Genomic DNA, 13,664 nt, shown 5'->3' with positions numbered 1-13,664 from the left:
CTTGATGTTGGGAATAGAAAATGTCTCCCCATCAGTAACATTGGTAACTCTTCTCTCCCTTCATCTCATGTTTCTTTACACCTTAAAAATGTCCTTAAAGTTCCTCAAATTACCAAGAACCTAATTAGTGTGTCTAAGCTTACTGAGGATAATAGGATAATAATATTTTGTTAGAATTTCACTTCAAGTGTTGTTCTGTTAAGGACAAAGTAACATGGAGAGTCTTGCTCAAGGGGAGGCTTAAAAATGGCTTATACACTTTGTCTCACAGTTCATTTCCATCATCTAAATTTTAGCTTGATTGTCACCTTGCCACAGCACAGTCTAAGCCAAAGTCTACTGCAGTGTCTTACACTACAGTCCCTACTAGTCCCATAGAAGTTAAATCTTGTATTATTGAGCATTATAATAAAAGTGTTGTTTCAACAACATCTTCCTCATGTAATAGTTTACCTATTAATAAAAATGAGATTTCTTTTAAATCTGATGTCACTAGCTCAGTTCTTTATCTTACTGAAAAATCAAATATTAATTTGTGACATTAAAAGTTAGGTCATCCTGCCCCCAATGTTCTTGCCAAAATCTTAGCTGGACTGAACATACCAATTAACATAAAAGACCTAAAATTCTGTGAGACATGTAAAAGGGGTAAAAATCACAAACTACCATATTCCATCTCTGATTCTAGAACCTCCCAACCCCTTGAATTGGTCCAAGTGGTAAGTTTAATATACATATAAGGTAGGGTTTAGGTTCATGTTTTTACTAGATTACATACTGAAATCTATATGAGGTGATAGGGTCTTAGTAAAGGTTAGTGACCTTAAGAAGGTTAAGAAGTAGAGTACTATAATTTAGTTGCTTCTAGCCAAAGGATAATCCCTTTGGCTAGTCCTAGTAATTTTATAGTGGAGTTTTGGTTGCTTATTTCTTGGTGTTTGGTAGATTCTGGTCATTTTGATAAATTTCTAATAAAAGCTTTATTCTGGTTTTTTGCTATTTTCAGGTGGCATTTCAGTTTTACAGGTTGAAACTTTAGCACAGTTTGTTGGACTCAACTGGGCTCACTTGTGTGGCCTCCCAATTCGTACAGTTTATTCAGATTCGTTAGCTTTGGTGACGACTATTAATAGTGGAAATATGTATTTCAATGAGCTAGGACCGTTGCTTGAAGATGTCATAACTTTATTGTCTACATTTTTGGGGACAGTTTTGTCCCATGTGGCTCGCTCCGAGAATTTAGCAGCCCATGGTTTGGCAAAGCATGCTCTACGGTTAGACGATGAGCTATCCTTGTTCGAGGAGGTTCTAGCGCTGCGGATGTCTGCATCGTAAATTCATGAGTGATTTTAATCACTTCGTAAAAATATTATATTTCAAAAACCAAAATAAAGAAAAAAAAACCAAAAAATAAAGCATATATAAAAGACATTTGAAAAAAACAAAAACCTAAATCTCATAAGATCCCTCTCTCTCTATCGTATTCTCTCTCTCACCTCATCCCTCTTTAAAGTCGCTGCCCACTGCTCAGAGAGTGGACGACGACGGTGATTCGCTGCTTAGCGATTTGACGACGACGGAGACGACGACATCTTCTCCCCTACTCGCTGACGACGAAGACCATCTCCTCCCTAAGTCGCCGACGACATCTTCACCAACAATGGAAGCGACACAGCTCATCCCTCCCCAATGACGACACAACCCCTCCCTCCCAATGAGCAACAACTCAAGTCTTTTAACTTTCTCTTATTTTTCATTTTTCATAGTTAAACGTAACCCAAAAACCAGTGACTTAGTACATGTTTGGCATCATAACTAAAAAATTATTTTTTGTTTTTAAAAACAGAAAATTATTTTTTGAAAACAATTAGGCTTATTTGGCTTTGCTTTTTGAAAACAGTTTTTAGAAAACAAAGTTACAAAAAATTAAAATTTTTATAACAACAAAATGTTATTTTCTGTTTTAAAAACTAATTCACTTTTGGTTAATATTGTTTTTAGAAAACACTAACAAAACGCGACTTGTATTTTGAAAACTCCAAAAACAATTTTTTGTTCTCATTTCTAAAAATACTTTTTTGAAGACAAAAAATAAATAATACCAAACATGCTCATGTAATCATGTAAAAATTGATCTAAGTAAAAGTAGGGGTGTTCATCCAATCCAATCCGCACTATTTTTCTCATAGTGCATCCGATCCGCACTAAGTGCAGATTTCATATTTTGGATCCAATCCAATCCGCGTAATAGCTCAAATCCAATCCAATTCGCGTAATAGCTCAAATTCAATCCAATCTACAAAAGTACGAATTGGATCGATTATTTTAAATTGGTTACTTTTTAATATTTATGAAAAAATATTTTTTTTTCACATAAGTAACAACAAAATAAATTAAATAATTGTTATATTAAGTCTCAAACAACAAATTAATATAAATTAAATAAGAAATAACAAATTCAAATGATGAAAAAAAAATTGTATGTGTAAAGAAATGTTTAATTTTGTTTTAAATTGTATGTTGAAAAAAATTACACATAAGAATGAAATATACATTTGATCTTTTAAGTTTTAAAATATAATTGTATTACATGTATTAAACTTTTAAATTACTATTTTCTTTACATTAAAATGTTAATTATATACATAATTTTTTTTTTATAAATATGTGTGGATTAGATTGAATCGGTTACTATCCGCACAAGTGTGGATTTTGAATTTTCCAATCCAATCCAATCAGCACAAGTGCAGATATCTGCACTGTGTAGATTAGATTAGATTGGATCGAGTATTTTATGAACACCCCCTAAGTAAAAGTTTGAATTTTTATTTTTCTTAAAAAAACAAGTGATGAATAATAATAAAAAAAAAAAGATTATAAAAGGTTGGGTATGGTCTATGGCGTAGTGATTGAGTTAGCCCAATATGAGAAGCCCAATTATAAAGTCATAGCCCAATTCAAACTGTTACTCAAACTCTCTTTCTCTCAATCTCCCCTTTTGGCTTTCTTCATCACCTTACCCTAGAAATATTATCAACGTCAGATCGGAGATCGGAGAGCGGACACGAGGAATTCCGTTTCACTCATTGCCGGATTAACAATTATTTCACTCACAACACCTACTCTACTTAAATTATCAACCTTAGATCGGAGATCGGGGAGTAGGAATTCCCTTTCACTCACAATAGGTACTCTACTTTCGATTTTGAGGCTGCTAATGACGATCGAATACGAAGAGACGATGTGAACTTTGTCTTAAGGGGCTTTTTGGTGCACAACTTTGTCTAACCTAATCATAGGGCTGTCTGGTGAAGCCCTAGCCGTCCCCTCCTTCCTCTTCACTTCTGCAGAACCAGGTATCTCTCTCTCTCTCTCTCTCTCTCTCTCTCTCTCTCTCTCTCTCTCTCGCGTACAGACCCCGGTCTCCATGGGAGATGTGAAGGGTGTGTTCATGGGTCATGATCAAATTTTTCTTGCTCAGAAATTAGGAATTAGGTTGTTGTGATTCAATTTGATTGGTACAGGCTAAAATCTTTATTAGGTACTATAAAATTGTGTATGAGTAATTACTCTTTCTTCTCTATGTCATTTCCAACTTTTGTGCTCTGTTTGACTTGTATTATTTAGTTTGAGCTTTAGTTGCAAGACCAGTGTATGGGAGATTGAGGAAGAAGCTAGCTGATATTTATTTCTTTTCAAGACCAGTGTATGGGGGTTTGTGAAGTGAGTAAGAAGGCATTTAATGATTTTCTTTTTAATCATAGTTAAAAGGCATCTGTTAGAAGAACCTTGTCTCCAGTGCCTCGACCTGGAATTGCATTGAGTGGGGAAGCCATTTCTGTCGTTTCTCCACTTTCCAGGTTTTATTCTTATGTGTAAATTGATCATCTTGATAAGAAACACATTCATCCACTTGTTTGATTCAGAATCAAACACTAAGCATACATTTGTCCCATCTGGTCTATGACCAAAATATAACCAACTAAAACAACATTAAACTTGTGAGTTGATATATTACAAGCCAACCCCACTAGAGTTTCCTCACCATCAGGATAAAATCTAGTCATAAGTCTCTCTCTACTCTTGGGAAGAAGCTTATTCCAAGAGTAATATAGAATGGCTTGCTTATTCCAAGGGCATCACGCATCGTATAAAAATAAGTATAGTTGCAGAAATTAAAAAAAGGCATTGACAGGTTACCAAACATGTCAACATAATAAACCGTTACAAGAGGCTCCAATTCTGACTCTGTCCTTAAAAAATCCAATGAAAATTTAGAAATACCCAATATTGGTTCAGATCAGAGTTGTGAATTTTATGTGTGTGAGTGATTACACGATGGAAAAACTTACTGATTGATAGTATATCAGGTGTTTTTTTTCGGTTTCATGAACTTTGTAATTTTTCTAACAATGTGCCAGATATTTTAGAAAGGGAAATTTCATTTTTTGCCCCTAATAAAACCCCCAATATCAAAATTTAGACCCTTCACTAATTTGTACAAATTAATTCCATTGATTACATGAATTTCCCACTTTACCCTTTTTTTAAAAAAATAAAAAAAAAATTGTTAAAAACTAAAAAAACTTCTCTCTCTTCCCTCTCTCTTCCTCTCTCTCTTCCCTCTCGTGCACCTCTCTCTCTCTCTAGAAAAAACTGAAAAGCTTCCCTCTCTCTCTTCCCTGTCGAATGTTTATTTCTCGGTGGGCAGTGTTAGAAAACCGGAGCACACCCCAATCACTCAAGAATCTTACACCATTATAATGGATAAGTTGTGTTTTAAGCATTTTGTTAGATTTTTTGTAGTTTGTGTTCGTTATATGTGTCGTATTTGTTGAAACTGGTATTTTTTGGTTTGAAATGGTAGATATATTGCAGATATAGTTTTCTGTCGAAATCTGGGTTTTCCAGAAGTTATCGACAGTTTATCGATAGAATATCGATGCTATGTCGATATCATGCTAAGAAAGGTCAGGGATGACCATTATCGACATGTTGTCGACAGTTTGTCGATATCATGTCGATTAAAAAGCAAATTAACATACATAATTTATTTGAGAATTTGTCGACACAAAATTGTTGACACACTATCGACATGATGTCGACAATCAATCGATATCACACTTAGCAATCACAGAAAGCAATTACATCACATTGTCGCCAACATATCGACATACTGTCGACATGCTATCGATATTCCAAGTATGATCACGCCTATTTAGCAAACAAAATTGTCGACACAATGTCGACATGAGGTCGATATTATCACACAGAAAACAATTAAATCACATTGTCGATAAAATATCGATATACCGTCAACAAATTATAGACATTTTAGGTCAAAATGTTTTTATTCTCATTGTGTCGACATCCTATCGATACACCTACGACATCCCATCGATATACATTAACAACACAGACAATTTTATTGGTCAAACTACTTTCAATTTTAGGGTTAATTTGCTTTTTAATCGATATGATATCGACAAACTGTCGACTAGGGGTGAAAATCGGTCGGTTATGGTCGGTTTTTAAAATTTTATAACCGACCGGTCGGTTACGGTTTTTATTTTACGAAAACCGTAACCGACCGTTTAGAAATTATAACCGTATAAAACCGACCGTACGGTTTTTGGCAGTTTTCGGTTTGGCGGTTTTAGGCAGTTTTTGGCGGTTTTTTGGTTAAACTATTTTTTTATTTCAAGAACCGAAACCGACCGCCATGTCAAAAAAACCGAAACCGAAACCGACCGCCAAATTCGGTGATGACGTGGAACCGAAAATTCGGTTACGGTCTGGTCGGTTTGATGGTCGGTTTCGGTTTTTCGGTTTTTATGAACACCCCTACTGTCGACAACATGTCGATAATGGTCATCCCTGACCTTTCTTAGCAGGATATCGACATAGCATCGATATTCTATCGATAAACTGTCGATAATATCTGGAAAACCCAAATTTCGACAGAAAACTAGATCTGCAAGATCTCTACCATTTCAAACCAAAAAATACCAGTTCCAATAAATACGACACATATAACGAAAGCAAACTACATAAAATCTAACAAAATGCTTAAAACACAATTTATCCATTATAATGGTGTAAGATTCTTGAGTGATTGGGGTGTGCTCCGGTTTTCTACCACCGCCCACAGAGAAATAAATATTCAACAGGGAAGAGAGAGGGAAGTTTTTTCAATTTTTTTTAGAGAGAGAGAGGGGTGCACGAGAGGGAAGAGAGAGAGGAAGAGAGAGGGAAGAGAGAGAGGGAAGAGAGAGGGAAGTTTTTTTAGTTTTTAACAATTTTTTTTTATTTTTTTAATAAAAGGGTAAAATGGGAAGTTCATGTAATCAATGGAATTAATTTGTACAAATTAGTGGAAGGTCTAAATTTTGATATTAGGAGTTTTATTAAGAGCAAAAAATGAAATTTCCCTATATATTTATCCTATTCTTCACCCACGCACTATAATAATAATAATACAAATGTATCACTCATTTAATATATTAAAGATGATCATTAAAATTTATTAACTAGTGATGGCTTAAGATGATCATTAATTTTTTAAGCTTTTTTATTTTTATACTTCTAAATATATATATATATTTTTTTTTGTATTTTTATGAAATTCTATAGAAATTATTATTGCAAAGAATTTCAACTTAAATCGCAATAAAAAATCGTATAGAAATCTGCAACTAGCACTGCAACCTCTTACAAATCTAAACTGTAAATTAAAAAATCTCCAATTTTTTTAGTTAGACTCCCAAATCTCTCATTCGTTCGAACAAAGAGCACCCTCTCTTTCGATCACTTTCTCTATATATCTTTGCTTCGTCAGATCTGCTACACTGCACACCATTGGAGCTGCCAAGAGAGAATCGTGACAGATCGAGAAATTTCGGGAGCTGCAAAGCTAACGGTGAGGTTCCTTCCACGATCGCCGGTCGAGAATGGCCTAGCCCTCGTTTTCTGCATTTTATTTCTAATTCAGATATGTCTCTCTTCTCTTATTATTCTATTTTCTCTACAGGTCACCATTCTTAGACCTTCATACTTGTCCCACAGGTTGCATCGTCGAGGTTTGTGGTGCTAATTTTTTTTTTTTTTTTTTTTTATGATTTTAGTTAGTTCTAGTGTGGTGGTGGTGGTTGATAATGGAGAAGAAGAAGAAGGAGGAAGATAGGTTAGGGTGGAGAGTATTAGGGTTTCGTTATCCCTTAAATTTATTGATTATGCTTTGTATGAAGTGTTACTAGTCTGAAAAAATAGTTCAATTTGAGTTATTTTGTAATAGCAAAATACAAAGGGAATTTCTTCATATTTTGAAGACTCTCACCAAAGTTAAACTGGTTTTTTCTCTTTTCTTTTACATCTTCATATTTTGTTTATTTGTTTAATCAATCCCATTAAAGTTGGAAAATTGCATTGATTTAGAGAACTTTCTAATCTGATTCAGAATGAAAATTGTTGGTATTTCATTCAGGTTTTGAGAACAAAGCATAATACATACATACATGGATGCTGAGGCTGCAAAAACTGCTAGGGAATCTCTGCACGGCATTTCACATGTCGAATATGCTTGACACCGGCCTTGATCGTCACACCCTTTCTGTTCTCATTGCTCTCTGTGATTTGGGTCTCAATCCTGAAGCATTAGCTGCTCTCGTCAAGGAACTCCGAACAGAAACCCTCAACTCTTCATCTCAGACTTGAATTCAACAGGTTCTCTTTTGCTTGTGTCAAAAAATGATTACTGAAGCTCATTTGGTTTTTGTGTTAATGGCTAAATGAAACTAGGGAAATGAATTCGAGAGTGTTGATTAGAATTTATCAATGTCAGATTGGTTGAAAAACAAACAAGAATTTATTTAGTTTATTAAACTTGATGTGTGGATTGTTTTTCTTTAGAGTCAATCTGTTTAAACTTTGTTGTTGTGTTGATTAAAATTACATTGTATTGTATACCCCTTTTTAGAGTTTCTAGTTGAACAAGGCAAAAATTATCTGGTCATTTATTAATCTTCAACTATCTTTGTTCTACTTTGGTGATTTTGGATAAATGTTAGAAACATAATTTGGTACATATATAAATGAAGATTGACAAAACCCCAAATTAAAAAAAAAAACAGCTTAATTGAACAATGAATCATGTTGTTGATTGGATTTTACAACATGACCAGAAAAAAAACAAACACTACATTAATTGGCTACAAGAAGAGCCAACTCCCCAGCCGAAAAAGAAAACCAGAAGAAGCAGAAGTAAATGCCCAAGCTGCCAAGTTATGAGCTTCCCCATTTGAAGGCACGAGTTGCCCACAGCAACTTCACACCAGAGATCGCATCCAGAAGCTCTAACAACTTTGAGCAAGCCTCCAATTGGTGCCTTGTGGGCTCGAAATCAAAACAGTCATGCCAGCCCCGAGACATGCACAAGCTCACAACCTGAGAAAGTGCCAGAGTTTCAGCCTCCAAAGGATCGGAGGAAGACAGTTGAACTGCACAACCACAAGAAGACCTTTAGCATCTTTAACCACTATATCAGTCGCCGCTCGATGCACAATTTTCCTCGAAACTCGCTCTCCACCAAATTCACACTTTGTTCCCTGATGTTGTGCGACCCAGGGGACTCCCCCTCCAAATGCTGAAAGACAAGCAAGACACTTCTTAATCTTGCACAAGACACCTATTGCATTGGGAACCACTTTGTCATGGAAAGCATGGTTATGAGCCTCCCACAATTCGAAGCAAAGATAGATCCTGAATCTGCTAAAAGAAAGAGAGTCGTCATTAGAAGAACCGTGGGGAAGAAGGGGGTCTAGCAGCCAACAAACCAGCTTCCGCGGATTAGTGAAACCGAGAGACTCACTATGAACTGACTAAGGACTAGAGAACCAAAGAGCTCTAGCCAACTAGCAAAGGCAGAAGAGATGAACAAACGAATCAATATTTTCACCACAGATAGCGCAACTCTCCGCATTACCATAAATTTTACTAAGTCTAGTGCCAAATTGTAAATTGTTAGAGTACAACTAAGCCTAGCAAAATACAAGACTTTGTAAATTTTACGATAAAATAAAGTGAAAATTACACATTTTATGGATTTTTATACAATGTGTGCAATAATATGATTTTTTTTAAAAAAAAAGTTATTTGGTAGGAAAAATTGAGGTTAAAAATATGAAAGGAAAAGGTAAGGGAAATTTCATTTTTTGCCCCTAATAAAACCCCCAATATCAAAATTTAGACCACTTCCTAATTTGTACAAATTAATTCCATTGATTACATGAACTTCCCACTTTACCCTTTTTTTAAAAAAATAAAAAAAAAATTGTTAAAAACTAAAAAAACTTCCCTCTCTCTTCCCTCTCTCTTCCTCTCTCTCTTCCCTCTCGTGCACCTCTCTCTCTCTCTAGAAAAAACTGAAAAGCTTCCCTCTCTCTCTTCCCTGTCGAATGTTTATTTCTCGGTGGGCAGTGTTAGAAAACCGGAGCACACCCCAATCACTCAAGAATCTTACACCATTATAATGGATAAGTTGTGTTTTAAGCATTTTGTTAGATTTTTTGTAGTTTGTGTTCGTTATATGTGTCGTATTTGTTGAAACTGGTATTTTTTGGTTTGAAATGGTAGATATCTTGCAGATATAGTTTTCTGTCGAAATCTGGGTTTTCCAGAAGTTATCGACAATTTATCGATAGAATATCGATGCTATGTCGATATCATGCTAAGAAAGGTCAGGGATGACCATTATCGACATGTTGTCGACAGTTTGTCGATATCATGTCGATTAAAAAGCAAATTAACATACATAATTTATTTGAGAATTTGTCGACACAAAATTGTTGACACACTATCGACATGATGTCGACAATCAATCGATATCACAGTTAGCAATCACAGAAAGCAATTACATCACATTGTCGCCAACATATCGACATACTGTCGACATGCTATCGATATTCCAAGTATGATCACGCCTATTTAGCAAAGGGAAATTTCATTTTTTGCCCCTAATAAAACCCCCAATATCAAAATTTAGACCCTTCACTAATTTGTACAAATTAATTCCATTGATTACATGAACTTCCCACTTTACCCTTTTTTTAAAAAAATAAAAAAAAATTGTTAAAAACTAAAAAAACTTCCCTCTCTCTTCCCTCTCTCTTCCTCTCTCTCTTCCCTCTCGTGCACCTCTCTCTCTCTAGAAAAAACTGAAAAGCTTCCCTCTCTCTCTTCCCTGTTTGAATGTTTATTTCTCGGTGGGCAGTGTTAGAAAACCGGAGCACACCCCAATCACTCAAGAATCTTACACCATTATAATGGATAAGTTGTGTTTTAAGCATTTTGTTAGATTTTTTGTAGTTTGTGTTCGTTATATGTGTCGTATTTGTTGAAACTGGTATTTTTTGGTTTGAAATGGTAGATATCTTGCAGATATAGTTTTCTGTCGAAATCTGGGTTTTCCAGAAGTTATCGACAGTTTATCGATAGAATATCGATGCTATGTCGATATCATGCTAAGAAAGGTCAGGGATGACCATTATCGACATGTTGTCGACAGTTTGTCGATATCATGTCGATTAAAAAGCAAAATAACATACATAATTTATTTGAGAATTTGTCGACACAAAATTGTTGACACACTATCGACATGATGTCGACAATCAATCGATATCAGACTTAGCAATCACAGAAAGCAATTACATCACATTTTCGCCAACATATCGACATACTGTCGACATGCTATCGATATTCCAAGTATGATCACGCCTATTTAGCAAACAAAATTGTCGACACAATGTCGACATCATGTCGACATGAGGTCGATATTATCACACAGAAAACAATTAAATCACATTGTCGATAAAATATCGATATACCGTCAACAAATTATAGACATTTTAGGTCAAAATGTTTTTATTCTCATTGTGTCGACATCCTATCGATACACCTACGACATCCCATCGATATACATTAACAACACAGACAATTTTATTGGTCAAACTACTTTCAATTTTAGGGTTAATTTGCTTTTTAATCGATATGATATCGACAAACTGTCGACTAGGGGTGAAAATCGGTCGGTTATGGTCGGTTTTTAAAATTTTATAACCGACCGGTCGGTTACGGTTTTTATTTTACGAAAACCGTAACCGACCGTTTAGAAATTATAACCGTTTAAAACCGACCGTACGGTTTTTGGCGGTTTTCGGTTTGGCGGTTTTAGGCGGTTTTTGGCGGTTTTGACGGTTTTTTGGTTAAACTATTTTTTTATTTCAAGAACCGAAACCGACCGCCGTGTCAAAAAAACCGAAACCGAAACCGACCGCCAAATTCGGTGATGACGTGGAACCGAAAATTCGGTTACGGTCTGGTCGGTTTGATGGTCGGTTTCGGTTTTTCGGTTTTTATGAACACCCCTACTGTCGACAACATGTCGATAATGGTCATCCCTGACCTTTCTTAGCAGGATATCGACATAGCATCGATATTCTATCGATAAACTGTCGATAATATCTGGAAAACCCAAATTTCGACAGAAAACTAGATCTGCAAGATCTCTACCATTTCAAACCAAAAAATACCAGTTCCAATAAATACGACACATATAACGAAAGCAAACTACATAAAATCTAACAAAATGCTTAAAACACAATTTATCCATTATAATGGTGTAAGATTCTTGAGTGATTGGGGTGTGCTCCGGTTTTCTACCACCGCCCACAGAGAAATAAATATTCAACAGGGAAGAGAGAGGGAAGTTTTTTCAATTTTTTTTAGAGAGAGAGAGGGGTGCACGAGAGGGAAGAGAGAGAGGAAGAGAGAGGGAAGAGAGAGAGGGAAGAGAGAGAGGGAAGAGAGAGGGAAGTTTTTTTAGTTTTTAACAATTTTTTTTATTTTTTTTAATAAAAGGGTAAAATGGGAAGTTCATGTAATCAATGGAATTAATTTGTACAAATTAGTGGAAGGTCTAAATTTTGATATTAGGAGTTTTATTAAGAGCAAAAAATGAAATTTCCCTATATATTTATCCTATTCTTCACCCACGCACTATAATAATAATAATACAAATGTATCACTCATTTAATATATTAAAGATGATCATTAAAATTTATTAACTAGTGATGGCTTAAGATGATCATTAATTTTTTAAGCTTTTTTATTTTTATACTTCTAAATATATATATATATTTTTTTGTATTTTTATGAAATTCTATAGAAATTATTATTGCAAAGAATTTCAACTTAAATCGCAATAAAAAATCGTATAGAAATCTGCAACTAGCACTGCAACCTCTTACAAATCTAAACTGTAAATTAAAAAATCTCCAATTTTTTTAGTTAGACTCCCAAATCTCTCATTCGTTCGAACAAAGAGCACCCTCTCTTTCGATCACTTTCTCTATATATCTTTGCTTCGTCAGATCTGCTACACTGCACACCATTGGAGCTGCCAAGAGAGAATCGTGAGAGATCGAGAAATTTCGGGAGCTGCAAAGCTAACGGTGAGGTTCCTTCCACGATCGCCGGTCGAGAATGGCCTAGCCCTCGTTTTCTGCATTTTATTTCTAATTCAGATATGTCTCTCTTCTCTTATTATTCTATTTTCTCTACAGGTCACCATTCTTAGACCTTCATACTTGTCCCACAGGTTGCATCGTCGAGGTTTGTGGTGCTAATTTTTTTTTTTTTTTTTTTTTTTTTTTATGATTTTAGTTAGTTCTAGTGTGGTGGTGGTGGTTGATAATGGAGAAGAAGAAGAAGGAGGAAGATAGGTTAGGGTGGAGAGTATTAGGGTTTCGTTATCCCTTAAATTTATTGATTATGCTTTGTATGAAGTGTTACTAGTTTGAAAAAATAGTTCAATTTGAGTTATTTTGTAATAGCAAAATACAAAGGGAATTTCTTCATATTTTGAAGACTCTCACCAAAGTTGTTAAACTGGTTTTTTCTCTTTTCTTTTACATCTTCATATTTTGTTTATTTGTTTAATCAATCCCATTAAAGTTGGAAAATTGCATTGATTTAGAGAACTTTCTAATCTGATTCAGAATGAAAATTGTTGGTATTTCATTCAGGTTTTGAGAACAAAGCATAATACATACATACATGGATGCTGAGGCTGCAAAAACTGCTAGGGAATCTCTAGACCTGGCATTTCACATGTCGAATATGCTTGACACCGGCCTTGATCGTCACACCCTTTCTGTTCTCATTGCTCTCTGTGATTTGGGTCTCAATCCTGAAGCATTAGCTGCTCTCGTCAAGGAACTCCGAACAGAAACCCTCAACTCTTCATCTCAGACTTGAATTCAACAGGTTCTCTTTTGCTTGTGTCAAAAAATGATTACTGAAGCTCATTTGGTTTTTGTGTTAATGGCTAAATGAAACTAGGGAAATGAATTCGAGAGTGTTGATTAGAATTTATCAATGTCAGATTGGTTGAAAAACAAACAAGAATTTATTTAGTTTATTAAACTTGATGTGTGGATTGTTTTTCTTTAGAGTCAATCTGTTTAAACTTTGTTGTTGTGTTGATTAAAATTACATTGTATTGTATACCCCTTTTTAGAGTTTCTAGTTGAACAAGGCAAAAATTATCTGGTCATTTATTAATCTTCAACTATCTTTGTTCTACTTTGGTGATTTTGGATAAATGTTAG

The 13,664-nt window shown here is 34.9% G+C and overlaps 1 protein-coding gene and 1 pseudogene across 4 annotated transcripts; both read left to right on the top strand.

The window, feature by feature from the left end:
• Positions 1 to 3,047: 3,047 nt before the first annotated feature.
• Positions 3,048 to 13,638, top strand: LOC115721842 (mitotic-spindle organizing protein 1B). Of its 4 annotated transcripts, none has more exons than XM_061104291.1 (3): positions 3,048 to 3,188; positions 7,484 to 7,516; positions 13,109 to 13,638. In XM_061104291.1, the coding sequence occupies exon 3, from the start codon at positions 13,111 to 13,113 to the stop codon at positions 13,309 to 13,311; it is 201 nt and encodes a 66-aa protein (XP_060960274.1). In that variant the 5' UTR covers positions 3,048 to 3,188; positions 7,484 to 7,516; positions 13,109 to 13,110; the 3' UTR covers positions 13,312 to 13,638. The 4 variants fall into 4 exon arrangements, with proteins under 4 accessions (XP_060960274.1, XP_060960275.1, XP_060960273.1 ...); XM_061104292.1 differs by lacking the exon at positions 3,048 to 3,188 and adding an exon at positions 3,217 to 3,356; XM_061104289.1 differs by lacking the exons at positions 3,048 to 3,188; positions 7,484 to 7,516 and adding exons at positions 12,270 to 12,506; positions 12,618 to 12,666 and having other exon boundaries at positions 13,080 to 13,638.
• Positions 3,217 to 8,040, top strand: LOC133029029 (mitotic-spindle organizing protein 1B-like; annotated as a pseudogene).
• Positions 13,639 to 13,664: the final 26 nt, after the last annotated feature.

Source organism: Cannabis sativa, chromosome 9, assembly GCF_029168945.1.
Source record: "Cannabis sativa cultivar Pink pepper isolate KNU-18-1 chromosome 9, ASM2916894v1, whole genome shotgun sequence".
In the NCBI taxonomy this organism is placed as follows: Eukaryota; Viridiplantae; Streptophyta; class Magnoliopsida; order Rosales; family Cannabaceae; genus Cannabis; species Cannabis sativa.
Note: the sequence above shows the minus strand (reverse complement) of the source record. Positions and strands in the feature narration are given on the sequence as shown.